Here is a 16,079-nt window from a genome sequence, read left to right on the forward strand (position 1 = left end):
AGATTATCTTCCTGATGGTGCTGCACACACGGAGAGCTTATACAGCAAGATGACGCAACAAAATGAGACACAGATTCCGGGTGCCACTGATAAGGATAGAAGCAGGCACAGAAGAACACACAGTGAATGGACACAGAGAGCAGACAACTTGGCGGGGAGGGGGGAAGAGAAATAAATGAAAAACAAATCTTTAAAAAAAAATGATTATCTTCCTTTACCACCACTTTAATATGCAGATTGAGGTGGCCTCTGACAGTTTTTCCTGTTATAAAACTACTTTTTGTTATTAAAATTAATTCAGTTTCTGTTTAATAATGATTTACTTGAATTAACCATTCAATATTCCGGTTTAAACATTGCTTCTACAAACTTCTTATAACTGTAAGCACATAGACAATAGTCGCTTCATCTCAAGACAAATTTCACCCTGACAAAACACATTCCATTATTTAATGCTACCTTCTACAACTTATATGCATTCAAGTTTTGTCCTACTTACTTCCATTCTGATTTTATGAAAGCCAGCTATCTTATCTTAGGAAAACACCCATTCCTTTAAATAAACCTATCAAATTTTAATCAGCACTCCCACAAACCTTTTACTTCTTTCTATATCTACTTTTTCTCTTTAGATTTATTTTTCATTTGTTTCTCTTCCCCCCACCACCAGCTGTCTGCTCTCTGTGTCCATTCGCTGTGTGTTCTTTTGTGACTGCTTCTATCCTTATCAGTGGCACTGGGAATCTGTGTTTCTTTTTTTTTTTTAAGATTTATTTATTTATTTATTTCTCTCCCCTTCTCCCCCCCCCCGCCCTGGTTGTCTGTTCTCTGTGTCTCTTTGCTGCGTCTTCTTTGTCCGCTTCTGTTGTTGTCAGTGGCACGGGAATCTGTGTTTCTTTTTGTTGCGTCATCTTGTTGTGTCAGCTCTCCATGTGTGCGGCGCCATTCCTGGGCAGGCTGCACTTTCTTTTGTGCTGGGCGGCTCTCCTTACAGGGTGCACGACTTGCGCGTGGGGCTCCCCTACGCGGAGGACACCCCTGCATGGCACAGCACTCCTTGCGGGCATCAGCACTGCGCATGGGCCAGCTCCACACGGGTCAAGGAGGCCCGGGGTTGGAACCGTGGACCTCCCATGTGGTAGGCAGATGCCCTATCCATTAGGCCAAGTCCACTTCCCTCTATATCTACTTCAGTCTCATATCCCTCATTCCATCCTGTGAAAAAAGAATAAAGTATTCATCTTAATTTAGGCATTTCAAAGATTTCCAAACTTTATTTATCAGTATAAGTTCTTTTTTTATTTTTAGCCACTTGAATAGAGCTCTTTTAAGAATTTGTCAATTTAATATTACCACCTAGAAGTATTAAAATATATACTGAACAAACAGACAAACACAGAAAGAATTATGAAAGCAAGGTTGGCACAGAGCCAATCCTCATCTGCCTGGTATTTTGGCCAGAATACATCAGGCAGTCATTTCCTTTCCCTGGGTCCAATCATTATCGGTCCAGTGTTCCAACATCCTCCCTAATGGGCTATCCAGAGGAATGTCCCCAGGTGATCTTACAGATACCCCCTCCCTGGTCAACCGACTGCCTTTATTCCCCTTTTGGACTCTTGTCTAAGTTTCTTTCAAGCCCAGAATCGTCAGAATTTCCTTACCACCAAGGCAATACTTAGTCCTGTTTCTTACCTTGGCCCATGCACAGGGTTGCCTGATCACTGAGAGGCAGGTTTTCCCTTCCCCTTTTCTCATCCACAATCAGCAGATCTAAGGATCTGGTCTCACATCCTTCTAGCTGTCCAAGGTGGGCCTCCAATGGCAGAGTCCAAGACCGCTCAATCAGCAGGGCATGCCTTCCCCTCATCCACCCCAGAGGTTCTCCTCTGAAGCTTTGGATCCTGGACAAGCCCCCAAAGTTGTTAGAAAGAACAACTGTACCTGTAAGAGAACAAAAGATCACCTGATAGTGGAGGAGAAAAGAACTTTATTAACAATCTTGCAAATACAGGTGCGTGACCTTGACAAAATGGCCGATCTGCCGAACAGCAAGAAACAATGACATATAAAACCTAAACCTAATACACAGATCCCTTCCCTGGTCCCCACTGATTGGGTACTTCAGGGATTACAGCCTATCCGAGAGATCTAACTAACCTCTTGGCTTTCTGCTCTGAGTTGCCACTCCCTGTGCCCTACATTCTGGTGGCTCTGCACTGCTTTCACTCCTGGTGCCACTTTTCAAATTCGGCCCCGCTTCTCACCATTGGCTGCACCCTTGCTTTGGCTGCACCCTCACTTTGGCACCACTTTTCAAATTCTTGGTGCCAAAGCCACTGGAACCCCTTTCCCTCTCTCCTCCAACTGCAGAGCTAGAGGAGGAGTTAAATTAAACTTAATCCTTTCCTTACACCTATTTACAGGAATTTGCCTCTTATACTTCAGAGGAGGCAGTTTATCCCTCTCCCAGATGTTCCAGGGTCCTCTGTAAAGCCTGTAAGACTTTTGCCCCAGGCCACCAATTGCTTCTTACATTGTTTCCTTTGTCTCAAGCTGCTTTTGCCGGGAAGGCAAATTTGGGGATGTGCCACACCAGAGAGGAGTTTCCCAAGTCAGTCTTTCCCAGCTGGAACAAGGCAAAGGGTCCACAAAGGGGGCACAGGTCAGCTCCAAAATGCCCAAGAGAAGGAATGAGTGAGGAGCAGAAAGGACATCAGGGGAAACGGACTTTGGCTCAGTGGTTAGGGCGTCCGTCTACCATATGGGAGGTCCGCGGTTCAAACCCCGGGCCTCCTTGACCCGTGTGGAGCTGGCCATGTGCAGCGCTGATGCGCACAAGGAGTGCCGTGCCACGCAAGGGTGTCCCCCGCGTGGGGGAGCCCCACGCGCAAGGAGTGCACCCGTGAGGAGAGCCGCCCAGCGTGAAAAGAAAGAGCAGCCTGCCCAGGAATGGTGCCGCCCACACTTCCCGTGCCGCTGACGACAACAGAAGCGGACAAAGAAACAAGACGCAGCAAATAGACACCAAGAACAGACAACCAGGGGAGGGGGGGAATTAAATAAATAAATAAATCTTTAAAAAAAAAAAAAAAAGAAAGGACATCAGGAGCTTCTTCCACAGCTCCCTAAAGCTGTGCTTTCTCGACATGCCCAGAAAATGCAGCCTTCACCTACCCTCCATACTCTGAGGAAGTCTATTTTCTTTAAGTCTCCTCCCCTTCTTTTGTCTGGGGTGTGTTGGAAGAATGGCCTGTCTCAGAGCCAGGCCCCCAGTGATCCACAGTTGCTAATCAAAAGCCATGATCAGAGTGGATGTGGCTCAAAGGGTTGAATACTTGCTTCCACATGGGAGATCCTGGGTTCAGTGCCCAGTGCTTCCTAAAAGCAAAACTAAACAAAAAAAAACAACAAACAAACAACAAGGCAACACATGAAAAAGCCAACTCAGGGAAACTGATGTAGCTCAGGGGTTGAGCCCCAGCTTCCCACATACAAGATCCAGGGTTCAATCCCCAACCCCGGTACCTAAAAAAAAAAGTCATGATCGGCATTGGCCCATGTCCACTTTGGATCTTGGGGAAGTGGATTTTTATGTCCTTTTCTGGCACCAGTGAGCTACACTAGGAGCTGTACCCCACTGCAGTCTGCTGTGAGAGTTGAGGTTGGGCACCAGTTTGTGCCATGTGGAGAGAGCAATTTACTGGTCTTTACTATACTTTACCAGCCTCTTCCTCCTGCTCTTTCCTGAATGCTTTACAGTATTCTACTAGACTCTGGACTTTTGAAATAGTTGATTCAGACATTTCCTACTTGATTAATAGTTGTTCTGGTAGAGGGGCTGATTCCTGGAGCCCACTAAGATACTCCACTATCTTCCCACAATCCTCTCTTTCTACAGTTTTTAAATCTGTGTTTTCTCGATTTGGCACTTGTGTAGTTAATGCAACCATTTAACTGGATTCAGGAGCTTTGAGAAAGACATTTTTATCAGTTCTTGCTGATTGTTCAAAGCTTGGGGTGTGGAGGGATGTGGAGACCTGAAGCTTCTCATTCCTCTATCTTGATCCTGTCAGGGCTTTTTTTTTTTTTAACCTTCTATTTTGAAATACTTTCAACCTTATAGGACAGTTAACAAAAATAACACAAACCCCTTACAGAAGACAGTTTATGGGTTGTTTGAATTCTATATCTCTTAGCTAAATTTTGCGTGCTTCATACCCATTTTCCCAATTTCCTCATGACAACGTGTCAAAAATAGAAGTAGTTCTTTCTGTTTCTACAGTCTACCTCTCTCCATGTTCTTTCAGGTAAGTGTATTGTGATAGTTTTATTTTAGTAATAACTTGAGGAGGCTTTCCATCACTGTCAATGATCAAGGAGAGAATAATACCAATTAACTTTTATTGCACTGTTACTCTAAGCTTAACATATTTTAACTTATTTGACCCTATAAGATAGGTATTATTATCCCTACTTTATAAAGAAAGAAACTGAGGCAAAGGAAGATTAAGCCAACTAGTCCAAGGTCACATATTTACTCATGGTTGAGTTAGGCACTCTTAACACCAGATCTAACTAGAATCAAGGTAGGACTGGGAACTGGATCACTTGGCCTCTTAAGGTTCTTTCCAACCACAGGGCTAACGCAACTGGTGGGGGCCCATGATACTACCCTGGACCTCTTTGTCCAGTTTTGTCATTGATCCACTATGTCACTTTGGACCAGTCCCTTCCTTTTTCTTGACCTCAATTTCCTCATTCTACAATGAAAGAGTTAGAGACAATGATCCTTGGTCCTAAACTATAACCCAGAAGGAGGCATTTGGGAATTTGGCTTCGGAAGTCCTGCTAGTGACATCACAGAGGAGAGGGTTCCATGAGAAGAGTCATGGAAGCCCTAGAATCCCCAGTGCCATAGTTTGTATTGAGTTCAGCTTAAATGAGGAAGGAAATCTGGGAAGGGGTCTACTGGACTCAGGTCTTAAGATCTCTTCATCCCCAGGGTTTCCAGCATAGCCATGGATCAATCCTCGATGACTGAAAAGGCTGAAAATGAGGCAGATGACAATGGCTCAGTTGTGTCCTCTGCCTCCCACTTAGCTCAACATCACAAGCCAGGCCATGGTGGAGCCCACCACCATCACGAGTCCCACCACCATGGTGAGTCCCACCACCATGGTGAGTCCCACCATCATGATGAATCCCACCATCATGGTGAATCCCACCATTACGGTGAATCCCACCATTACGGTGAATCCCACCATTACGGTGAATCCCACCACCCTGGTGGTGTGTCCCATCACCATGGCGAGACTTACCACCATAACAGGCCCCATCACCATGGCGAGGCTTCCCACCATAGTGGGCTCTATCACCATGGGAGGACCCACCACCATGATGGGCTCCACCACCACGATGAGACTTCCCACCACAGTGGGATCTATCACCACAGCGGGCCCCACCACCATGGTGAGTCTTACCATCATAGTGGGCTCTATCACCACGGTGTGCCCCAGCACCATAGTGAGTCCTACCACCTTGATGGGCCCCACTACGAGCTTCAGGCTTCCCATCATGAACTTTACCACCATGGTGAGTCCTTCCACCATGGTGGGTCATATCACCGTGAAGCCTACCACCATGAAAGACCTATTCGCTCTGGAGAGCCCTCTTCCCCCCATTTCTACTACCATGGCATGCCTCACCATCGTGACGAGCACCCCCACCGTGGCGAGTACCATCACGACGAGTACCACCACGGCGAGCATCCCCACCACGGCGAGTGCCACCACGGCGAGTACCATCGTGGCGAGCACCCCCACCGTGGCAGGCATCACCGTGGCGAGCACCACCGTGGCCAGCACCACCATGGCCAGCACCACCACGGCGAGCATTACCGCGGCGAGCACCACCATGGTGCCTCCCAATTATTTGCCCCCTCCAAGACCCACAGTATGCTCAGTGGCTCCTTTGCCTCTGTCCATTCTCATGGCATAGCCTCCCGCCGTAGTGCAATGCGCCTCGAGAGCTTCACCGAGGGCATTGCTCAGTCTCACAGTGCCATTCGTGGCCAGGACTCCCAGATCTCCAGCAAAGTCCATCCTCAAAGCTCTTCCTCCAAAGCTGCAGAAGACTGGGAAGAAGAAGATGAGCAATTTCAGAAGCGCAAGAGTGAGTCTTGGCCCATCCCCCCAGGCCAACCCCCACCACCCAGTCCAAATTCCAGACCCAATCTAGGCCCCGCGTCGACCTTCTATGAGTCATGAGCATCACCTTCACCTGCACGTGTATTCATTCTATTGGCCCTTCATTCACCTGTTTGCCACCCCACCTTTTATTCCTTGAATTATGGAGGCCTTCAGGCTGTCATGTATTTGTTCATTCATTTCTCAGACATTTACTCTTGTCTACCATATAGTAACAACCCCTGCCCTGAGGGGCTCCATTGCTGGGGGCAGGGAGAGGCTCACTTAAACAAGGAGTCACAGACCATCCAGGGATGCGGTTCCAGCCTCCTCCCCCTCAGAACATTTGCCACTGTGGATTCCATCTGTCCATATTTCTTCTGCTAAACTGTGAGCTTCTGGAGGACGGGGACTGAACGGGTTTGAGTGTAGAGAAGGCCGTCTGGCTTTTCACTCGCAACCCCTCACTCTTGGCTCCTTCTAGGAGTTTGAGAAGCGTGGCAGCACTGCCATGAGCTTGGAGTTGAGGGAGCAGATAGAGGGTGAGTGCCTAATTGGATGGGAACAAGGAAGGCAGCCAAGAGGAGGGGCTGTTTCAGCAGAGCCTTAAGGTAGGAAGAGGAAGACTTGCCAAGAAGGGGTAGCAAAGAGGGTGGGGGTCTCCACACATATCCTGCAGCGCGGGCCCTTCAAATCGGCTTGAGCAGACTCTGAATCGAAGCTGCCACGGAAGGGGGCAGGCACGTGGCCCCCATGCCGGCCCAGGACTGGCCCCGAGGCACCTCATTGCCTGAGTGGGCCAGGCAGGTAGGCAGGCATATAGAGCAAACCCCGACACTCTCAAGAGGGTGCCCGGGACCCCCAGGCCCACCGCCTGCACAGACTTGACTCTCTGGTCCTCTCCCAGCTGGCCGGACCACTCGGACTCATAAGAAGCTGCACTCCGAGAACCTCTTCAGTTTGTTGTTGGAAAAATTAAACCAACTCATTCAGGGCCTCCGGAGAATGCTCCGGAACCTGACCCAGTCCCTGGCCTTTGAGGCCTTCATCTTTATTGTCGTCTGCCTCAACACCATCGTGCTGGTGGCCCAGACCTTTGCTGAGGTTGAGATCCGCGGAGGTGAGGGCCAGGGAGCCCCGTTCCCGCGGGAAGGCCGCGGACGTTGTCCGAGGACCTCCTGCGGGCCTGACCCCGAGCTGGGCGGTTTATGTACCTTAGCTCACTCGCTCCTCATCCCTGGGAAACAGAGCTCATTCCCCCTGCGTGAGAGATGAGGCTGAGAGAGATGCTGCGCTGTCAAACAGCCAGCCAAAGCCTGACGGGCCCAAGCGGGAGCATGCGCTGTTGGTGGCTACGGCCACCAGGTGGCGCATCAGCTCTAAGGATGTTGCTTGGTGGCCTGGGGCGGGGGTGAGGCCCTGAGGAGGTGGCCTGGGGGGGGGGTGAGGCCCTGAGGAGGTGGCCTGGGGGGGTGTGAGGCCCTAAGGAGGTGGCCTGGGGCGGGTGAGATCCTGAGGAGGTGGCCTGGGGAGTGGGGTGAGACACTGAGGAGGTGGCTTGGGGCGGGGGAGGGGAGGGTGAGGCCCTGAGGAGGTGGCCTGGGGTGGGGGTGAGGCCCTGAGGAGGTGGCCTGGTGGGGGGGTGAGGCCATGAGGAGGTGACCTGGGGCGGGGGTGAGGCCCTGAGGAGGTGGCCTAGGGGGTGTGTGAGGCCCTGAGGAGGTGGCCTGGGGCGGGGGTGAGGCCCTGAGGAGGTGGCCTGGGGGGGGGGTGAGGCCCTGAGGAGGTGGCCTGGGGGGGTGTGAGGCCCTAAGGAGGTGGCCTGGGGCGGGTGAGATCCTGAGGAGGTGGCCTGGGGGGTGGGGTGAGACACTGAGGAGGTGGCTTGGGGCGGGGGAGGGGAGGGTGAGGCCCTGAGGAGGTGGCCTGGGGCGGGGGTGAGGCCCTGAGGAGGTGGCCTGGTGGGGGGGGTGAGGCCATGAGGAGGTGACCTGGGGCGGGGGTGAGGCCCTGAGGAGGTGGCCTGGGGCGGGGGTGAGGCCCTGAGGAGGTGGCCTGGTGGGGGGGTGAGGCCATGAGGAGGTGACCTGGGGCGGGGGTGAGGCCCTGAGGAGGTGGCCTAGGGGGTGTGTGAGGCCCTGAGGAGGTGGACTGGGGGGTGGGGGTGAGGCCCTGAGGAGGTGGCCTAGGGGGGGTGTGAGGCCCTGAGGAGGTGGCCTGGGGGGTGGTGAGGCCCTGAGGAGGTGGCCTGGTGGGGGGAGGAGGCCCTGAGGAGGTGGCCTGGGGGGTGGGGTGAGGCCCTAAGGAGGTGGCCTAGGGGGGGTGTGAGGCCCTGAGGAGGTGGCCTGGGGGGTGGTGAGGCCCTGAGGAGGTGGCCTGGGGGGGGTGAGACCCTGAGGAGGTGGCCTGGGGTGGGTGAGAGTAGAAAACCTGAGGAGGGCTGGTAAAGGAAAGGACCTGCATAGGAGACATAAACTGAGGAGAGAATAACAGCCATCTAGGGCAGGACTGGGGAGACCCCAGGCTTGTGTGGGGTCCCAGTGGTGGGGGAAAGAGGGCGAGGCCCAAGGGGCCTGGGATGGCGCCAAGCAAGCCCCTGGCTCCCCACAGAGTGGTACTTCGTGGCCATGGACTCCGTTTTCCTCTGCATCTACATGGTGGAAGCCTTGCTGAAGATCATTGCGCTGGGCCTCACGTATTTTTCTGACTCCTGGAACAACTTGGGTGTGTAGCGTGTGCGCGTGTGTGTGTGTGTGTGTGAGCCGCTGAACTGCCTGGGGGAGGCTGAGGACACACAAGGGCTGGGGTGGGTGTGTGGGTGCTGGGATTGCCAGGCTCGGGGCCAGGGGCCTGGGCAGGGGCCCACCCCTCTCAGACAGCCCTGTGCCCTCAGACTTCTTCATCATGGTCATGGCCCTGCTGGACTTCGTGCTCTTGCAGTTCAACTCCCTCTCCTCACGCTCCGTCTACAACCAAAGCATCTTCCGGGTGCTCAAGGTCCTGAAGAGCCTGCGGGCCCTGAGGGCCGTACGGGTCCTGCGGAGGCTCAGGTCAGACGGCCGTGGCTGCCACGCTGGGGTGGGGACCCCACAGGAGCTGCCGACGCAGGCCTGGGGCCCCAGCCCGCTTCTGAGCCGCCTCCGGCAGGAGAGAGGCCTGGACTCCCCCTCGGCACCCACAGGCAGGAACGTCCTGCCCCTGGCCTGGCTGATTCAGCCCCCTGCTTGACATCCGCCCACAGCTTCCTGACCAGCCTCCAGGAAGTTACAGGAACGCTGGCCCGGTCCCTGCCGTCCATCACAGCCATCCTCATCCTCATGTTCACCTGCCTCTGTATCCTGTGCTGGGGGGCGGGGGCGGGGCAGAGGGGCCAGGCTGGGGGGTGGAGGGGACCCCTCGGCCAGGGGATAGGGCCGCGTGAGCGCGATTAGGCCCCTGAGCAGCCAGTCCTCTTCTCCGTGGTGCTCCGGGCACTGTTCCGCCACTCTGACCCCAAGCGTTTCCAGAACATCTTCTCCACCATCTTCACCCTCTTTACCCTGCTCACCCTGGACGACTGGTCTCTCATCTACTTGGACAGCCGCGCCCAGGGTGAGGCAGGTCCCGGGCTGGGCAGAGGGCAGGGGGCTGGCCATTCGAGGTGCTCCAATGACCCCTCTCTCCCAGGCGCCTGGTACATCATTCCCATTCTCATGGTTTACATCATCATCCAATACTTCATCTTCCTCAAGTGAGTCTCCCGCCCCTGCTCGGCCACCCAGCTGTACCGCCCCTCTCCCCACCCAACCCCTAGGCACCCCCCACCCCAGCTCTCTCACCCTAGTCATATCCTCCTGAAGCTGGGGTAGGGGGCAGGGCCTCTCCATAGCCTCCTTCTTGAGAGCGCCCCATTGTGCCGCCAGCCTGGTGATTGCTGTCCTGGTGGACAACTTCCAGATGGCCCTGCTCCAAGGCCTAGAGAAAGTGAAGCAAGAAGTACGTGGGGCAGATGGACAAGAGCAGGGAAATACAAGGAGGGATGCTCAGAGGCTGGTGCCCTGGAGGGGAAGGGCGAGGGGTTCTGGGGATGGATGGGACCCTGGCAGGACTGAGGCCCCTTCTTCCCAGAGGGCCGCCCGGATCCATGAGAAGCTGCTGGATGACTCACTGACCGAACTCAGCTTAGCAGGTACCAGTCCTGCCCGACCTGCCCTCCGGGGCCCGCCCTGCTTGCCCGTGGGGTGGGCTGGCCTCTCCCTGCCCCAACCCTCCGTCCACAGCCAGACACAGAGGTCCCAGGCTCAGTCTGAGAGTTTTCAAGTCGAAGACTCCAGCGAACTTTCATTGTTTAGAGCTTTGATCCAAAGAACACTGGGACAATCCTCCAAAAGTCAAACTGACAGTCAATTTTTTTTCATTAAAAAATTTTTATTAGAGCAGTGGGAGGTTGTATTAGTCAGCCAAAGAGGTGCTGATGCAAAATACCAGAAATGGGCTGGCTTTTACAAAGAGTATTTATTTGGGGCAGGAGCTTACAGATACAGGCCATAAAGCATAAGTTACTTCCCTCACCAACGTCTATTTCCACATGTTGGAACAAGATGGCTGCCGACGTCTGTGAGGGTGCAGGCTTCCTGGGTTCCTCCCTTCCAGGGTCTTGCTTCTCCCTGGGCTCAGGGTTCCTCTTTTCCCAGGGCTTGCTTCTTCCTGGGCTCAGGGTTCCTCTCTTCCTGGGGCTTGGTTCTCTTTCCTCTGTGAGCTTACCTCCTGGGGCTCTAGCTTGAGGCTTCAGCATCAAACTCCAACATCAAAAACCCCCAGCATCAAAAAGCTTCAACTTTGTCCTTTGCCATGCCTTTTGGGTGGGGACTAATGACGTGGCCCAATCAAAGCCCCAATCATAACTTAATCATGCCCAGGTACAGACCAAATTATAAACATAATCCAATATCTATTTTTGGAATTCATAACTATATCAAACTGCTACAAAAGTTTACAGAAAAATCATGCAGTATGTACAGAATTCTCATATACTAATTCCCCAAAGTTTTCCCTATTATTAACATTTTACATTAGTGTGGTATCTTTATTACAATTGAAACATTATTATATTTATAATGTTAACTATAGTTCATAGTTTACATTAGGGTTCACTTTTTGTATACTTAAAAAATATTTCTCTCCCTCTTTGAGTAAAAAATTAACGTCCTTTTTTCATTCTTTAGTGGTTACCTTTAAAGTTTTTTAACATGCCTATTTAACTCAACAAGGTCTAATGTTAATAAATATTTCTGTTCTCCCTCAGAACAATACAAGGACCATAGAATGCTTGAACTGACAACCTCATCCCTAGAAATTTAGTTCTAACTTGATTTTTTTTAAAGATTTATTTTATTTATTTCTCTCCCCTTCCCCGCCCTTTCCCCACCCCTCCCTGCCCCAGTTGTCTGTTCTCTGTGTCCATTTGCTGCGTGTTCTTCTTTTTGTCCGCTTCTGTTGTTGTCAGCGGCACGGGAATCTGTGTTTCATTTTTGTTGCGTCACCTTGCTGCGTCAGCTCTCCGTGTGGGCGGCGCCATTCCTGGGCAGGCTGCACTTTTTCGCGCTGGGCGGCTCTCCTTACGGGGCGCACTCCTTGAGCGTGGGGCTCCCCTACGCGGGGGACACCCCTGCGTGGCACGGCACTCCTTGCGCGCATCAGCACTGCGCATGGGCCAGCTCCACACAGGTCAAGGAGGCCCGGGGTTTGAACTGCAGACCTCTCGTGGTAGACGGACACCCTAACCCCTGGGCCAAGTCCGCTTCCCTCTAACTTGATTTTAATGCCCTATTTGGTCATTATTATTTTTAAGTAAATTTTATAATTGACGTTTACATACAGAAAAGTGCACAAATAACACTGAGTCAATTTTTGAGAGATCTGTTTGTGACATGACTGATAAGCCAAATGAGGAGCCACCAAACACTTGTTTCTATGAATTACTTCTAACTTTTATAGCTAAGAGATTAATGATAATAGCCCATGCCAGCTGCATGGATGCAGTTGCTTGTGTTGGAAAGTATTTGCCGGCTGCTTGCATTGCAGCTGGTCCTGCGTGGGGTGATTTCAGTAGCCTTCAAGGGCTTTGTCAAGGCCTTACACTTATCCACTCCACGTGGATTCAGAGTCTACAGAGATGAAACTTCCTGCACACCTCTGTATTTCATTTTCACACATCTGACTTTCTGGGTGAATTGGCTTTGAGCCAGTTAGTTTGCATTCTGCTAAGGATCCTCAGAACTGGAGAATCCTATCCCCAGAATCCCAGTCTTAAGATAATCAAAGCCAGAGGACCATGGGCTCCCAGGACCATGGGGCCCCTCACCTGCCCTCTCCAACTGGGAAAGATGCACAGTACAAAATGGCTTATGCCTAAAAGGGAGCTTTGTTGGCTCACATGTGTCAGCAAATCGAGGGGCAGGGACTTTCAGGAATGACTGGTTCCGGGGCTCAGGTGGTGCTCAGGACTTGGTCTTCCAGGTGGCTCTTCACGTCTGATGGCAAAATGACCACCTGCAACTGTAGTCCCAAACCCTCAGTTTTGTCATCCGCAGAGCTCCTAGGAGAAAGAGAGGTCCTCTTCTCCCAACAGTCCCAAGAAAGTCCCAGAAATGAATTGCCTTTGCTCTGATTAAATCACACGCCCACTGTAGCCAGAAAGGAAGGCTGTTCTGACTGGCCAGGCTAAGTCACGTGTCTCTGGAGCTGAGGGCAGGGCCCACCTCACCTAGAAATATGGACTGGAGAGGGTGGTTCCTCAGGGAAATTGGGGTACTTTTACCAAAAGAAGAGGGAATGGATGCCCGAACACACACAAACACACAAAGCTGCTCTGCACTGCAGGCCCCAGAGAAGCAATCTCTCTGGGGACATCCTGGACAGAAACTCCCTTGACCCCACCCTGAATATCTCCGTGACCTGTGGGTTCTCTCCCACCTGGCCCACCCACCCTCTCTGGATCGGGCATCTTCTTGACCCTCCCCCGTCTTTCTCCACATCCAGAGCCGGAAGAGAAGATGAGTGAAGGCAGGCTGCAGAAGCAGTTCATCGAGAAAAAATTGGGCACCATGACAGAGAAGTGAGGAGCTGTGACGGGGTGGGGCGCTCAGGTCTAAGCGGCTGGAGGTCTGATGTGGGGGCTGCAGGGGGAAGGGCCATGGCCTGCCCCTCTGGAAACCGGGCACCAAGGGACAGAAGAGCACCTCTGGGGCTGAGGGCAGAGCAAAGGTGGCGTGGAAAGCTGCCCGGGCAGAGCAGGGACACATGCTTGCTCTCAGGACCCCACCTCCACAGACCTGAGCTGAGCCCTGGAGGATGGATGAACCTCAGCGAGGTGGAGGGGAGCTGGGGTAAAGGAGGCAGGCGGTCAAGCCCCAGACCAGCCCAGGACAGCGGGGGACATGTGGCTGTGTGCCACAGAGATCCTCCTCCCTCAAATTGGGACCCCACGCCCACCTCGTCCCAACTGGCTCTGCCCCAGCAGCCTGGGAAGGCCCGCTCACTGCATCCGGGCTTCCCACCCCCCACAGGACAAGCACAGCCCCCTGGCCCGGTCCTCAGGGCCCTCGGCCCTCAGGCCCCGCACGTCCCTTGCTCTCCCCACACCACCTCCCTAGCACACCACGTACGCCACCACCACCGGGCCCTTGCCCACACTTCTCTGGAATGTTCTCTGGCTGGTGAGGCCAGGCTCAGGTGACTCAGGGTTGGAATAGCTGAGGCCCTGTCGAGGCTCGCCCACGGCTGCCGCAGCGACCTGGCTGCTTCCCCGCCTCAACGGCACTGTCCACCTCACACTGCCGCCCTTGGCCACCGCCCTCGGCCACCGCCCTCGGCCGGGCCCTGGCCATGTCTGCAGCACCCTCCAACCTCTCCCCGCCTGGGCCACCTCCACTTAGAGCGCGCTTCAGTTAATACAGTTTTGGCTTTTCCCTCCTCTGAATTTAAACCCTGCACCCCGCCACCCTGAGCACGAGGCCCAGGGTCCTTGCTTTGGGCCCTCCTGGGTGCCCACCCTCTCCCTGAAGCACCCTTCCCCGAGGCTTGCTTCTGCCCCAATTTCTGCTCCCTGCCCTTTTTTTTTCCAGATTTATTTATTTTTAAAAATTAATTTCTTTCCCCTTTCTGGCCCCCCCAGGTGTCTGCTCTCTGTATCCATTTGCTGTATGTTCCTCTGTGTCTGCTTGTACTCCTGTCAGCAGCACCTGGAATCTGTGTCTCTTTTTTGTTGCATCATCTTGACGCATCAGTTTTCCTTGTGTGTGGCGCCATTCCTGGGCAGGCTGCACTTTTCCTTTTGCGCTGGGCGGCTCTCTTTATGGAGCGCACTCCTTGCGCGTGGGGCTCCCCTAAGCAGCACTGCGCATGGGCCAGCTCCACACGGGTCAGGAGGCCAGGGGTTTGAACCAGGGACCTCCCTTTGGTAGGCAGACGCCCGATTGGTTGGGCCAAGTCCACTTCCCATCCTCGCCCTTCTTATCTCTGGGCGCACCAGAAGTCCCGCCGAGCTGGCAAAGCCTAAGTGTCTTCCAAAGCTCAGCCGGCAGCACTTCCTCAGAAAGCCTTTCCCGCGCCCCCGGGCTGGGCGGACTTTTCCTCCTTTGGGCTCCTGAGCTGGGGGCTCACATTTTGCCAAATATACAAGTTTGCTCCTCTGGCTCTGCCTCCCGAGGGCGGAGGCCGTGTCCCGTTCCTCTCTCTACCCTCAGAGCACCCTGAAGTGTTATGAATTGAAGAGCTGGATGGGTGGGTGACTGGGCTGGGGAATGGACGTGGGTGGGTGAATGAGTGGATGGCCGGGGGATGCAGGGTGGGCATTGAGGTGGGTGGCTGCACGGCATGGTGATGGGGTTGATGGGTGGGTGGGTAGGAGACGGTTACCAGGGTGCATGGAGGGCTGTGGGGTAAACGAGGGGCAAGCGGATGGGTGGAGGGATGGGCGGGTGGAGGGATGGGCAGCTGGGAGGATAAAGGGTCACTGCTCAGAGACCTCTGTGGCGCAGGCCCACGTAGGGCCTTCGCACACGTGGGAAAGGGGACAGCCAGGGAAAGCTGGCACGGGGAACACTGGGGCGTGGCTGGAGATGGAGATGGAGGGTGATGCGTGCCGTGGGAAGGCGTGCGTGTTGGGGTTGGGGGCCCAGGAAGAGCTGTCGGATGGCTCAGGGGTGCAGGAGGCCCCCCAGCCGCTGGGCCCAGCCCTTGCCCTGCCCCTCCCGCCCCCAGGCAGCAGGAGCTCCTGTTCCACTTCCTGCAGCTGGTGGCGGCGGTGGAGCAGCAGCAGCAGAAATTCCGCTCCCAGGCGTCCGTCATCGATGAGATTGTCGACACCACGTTCGAGGTGACGCAGGCAGGCCCGGGGGGAGGGCCCAGGAGGCGGGCAGGACCCTGCAAGGCGGGCAGGGGCTCGTGCTCGGAAGTGGCCCCGAGCAGGTCCCTGAGGCCTTCCGGGCGGCCGAGCCTGGAGCCAGCCTGTTGGTCCCTCACCCCACAGACTGGAGAAGAGGACTTCAGGAAGTGACCCCAGGAGAGGGACAGAGGATGCAGACTCCAGCCCCTGGCAGGCTGCGCGATCCCCTCTGGCGGGACCCGCGGGGCACCTGTCCCACAGCTGGGGTGGCGGTGGGTCGGGACAAGCCCCCAACTCAGCTGGAACGATCCCCAGGGCCCTGCAGGGCTGAGGCCCCAACAGTTTTTAAACCCCAGGTGGCTCCACGTCCTCACTGCTGCCTCTGCACGTGTGCACGCGCCGTGGGTGCGTGGGAGACAGCCGCGTGCCAGGGCCCCCTGTGCCGCCAGGGCCGGGCACCCTGGCTCGGCCAACTGCGCAGTGGCAGAAGCCAGGGAGGGTGCGGGGCGTGGGCCAGACCCCAG

The 16,079-nt window shown here is 54.4% G+C and overlaps 1 protein-coding gene across 1 annotated transcript; it reads left to right on the forward strand.

Moving 5' to 3' along the window:
- The first annotated feature begins 4,955 nt into the window (after positions 1 to 4,955).
- On the forward strand, positions 4,956 to 15,904 carry CATSPER1 (cation channel sperm associated 1). Its single transcript, XM_058306369.2, has 12 exons — positions 4,956 to 6,174; positions 7,096 to 7,308; positions 8,799 to 8,912; positions 9,082 to 9,238; positions 9,430 to 9,521; positions 9,636 to 9,779; positions 9,855 to 9,918; positions 10,091 to 10,163; positions 10,296 to 10,356; positions 13,209 to 13,284; positions 15,432 to 15,546; positions 15,700 to 15,904. The coding sequence occupies exons 1-12, from the start codon at positions 5,022 to 5,024 to the stop codon at positions 15,724 to 15,726; spliced, it is 2,289 nt and encodes a 762-aa protein (XP_058162352.1). The 5' UTR covers positions 4,956 to 5,021; the 3' UTR covers positions 15,727 to 15,904.
- Positions 15,905 to 16,079: the final 175 nt, after the last annotated feature.

This window comes from Dasypus novemcinctus, chromosome 10 (assembly GCF_030445035.2).
Source record: "Dasypus novemcinctus isolate mDasNov1 chromosome 10, mDasNov1.1.hap2, whole genome shotgun sequence".
NCBI lineage: Eukaryota > Metazoa > Chordata > Mammalia > Cingulata > Dasypodidae > Dasypus > Dasypus novemcinctus.

Coding starts and splice junctions, on each gene's coding strand:
- CATSPER1 (XM_058306369.2), top strand. CDS start 5,022: ATGGATCAATCCTCGATGACTGAAAAGGCTGAAAATGAGGCAGATGAC. Junction 9,239..9,429: donor CGGGTCCTGCGGAGGCTCAG/GTCAGACGGCCG, acceptor ATCCGCCCACAG/CTTCCTGACCAGCCTCCAGG. Junction 15,547..15,699: donor TTGTCGACACCACGTTCGAG/GTGACGCAGGCA, acceptor CTCACCCCACAG/ACTGGAGAAGAGGACTTCAG.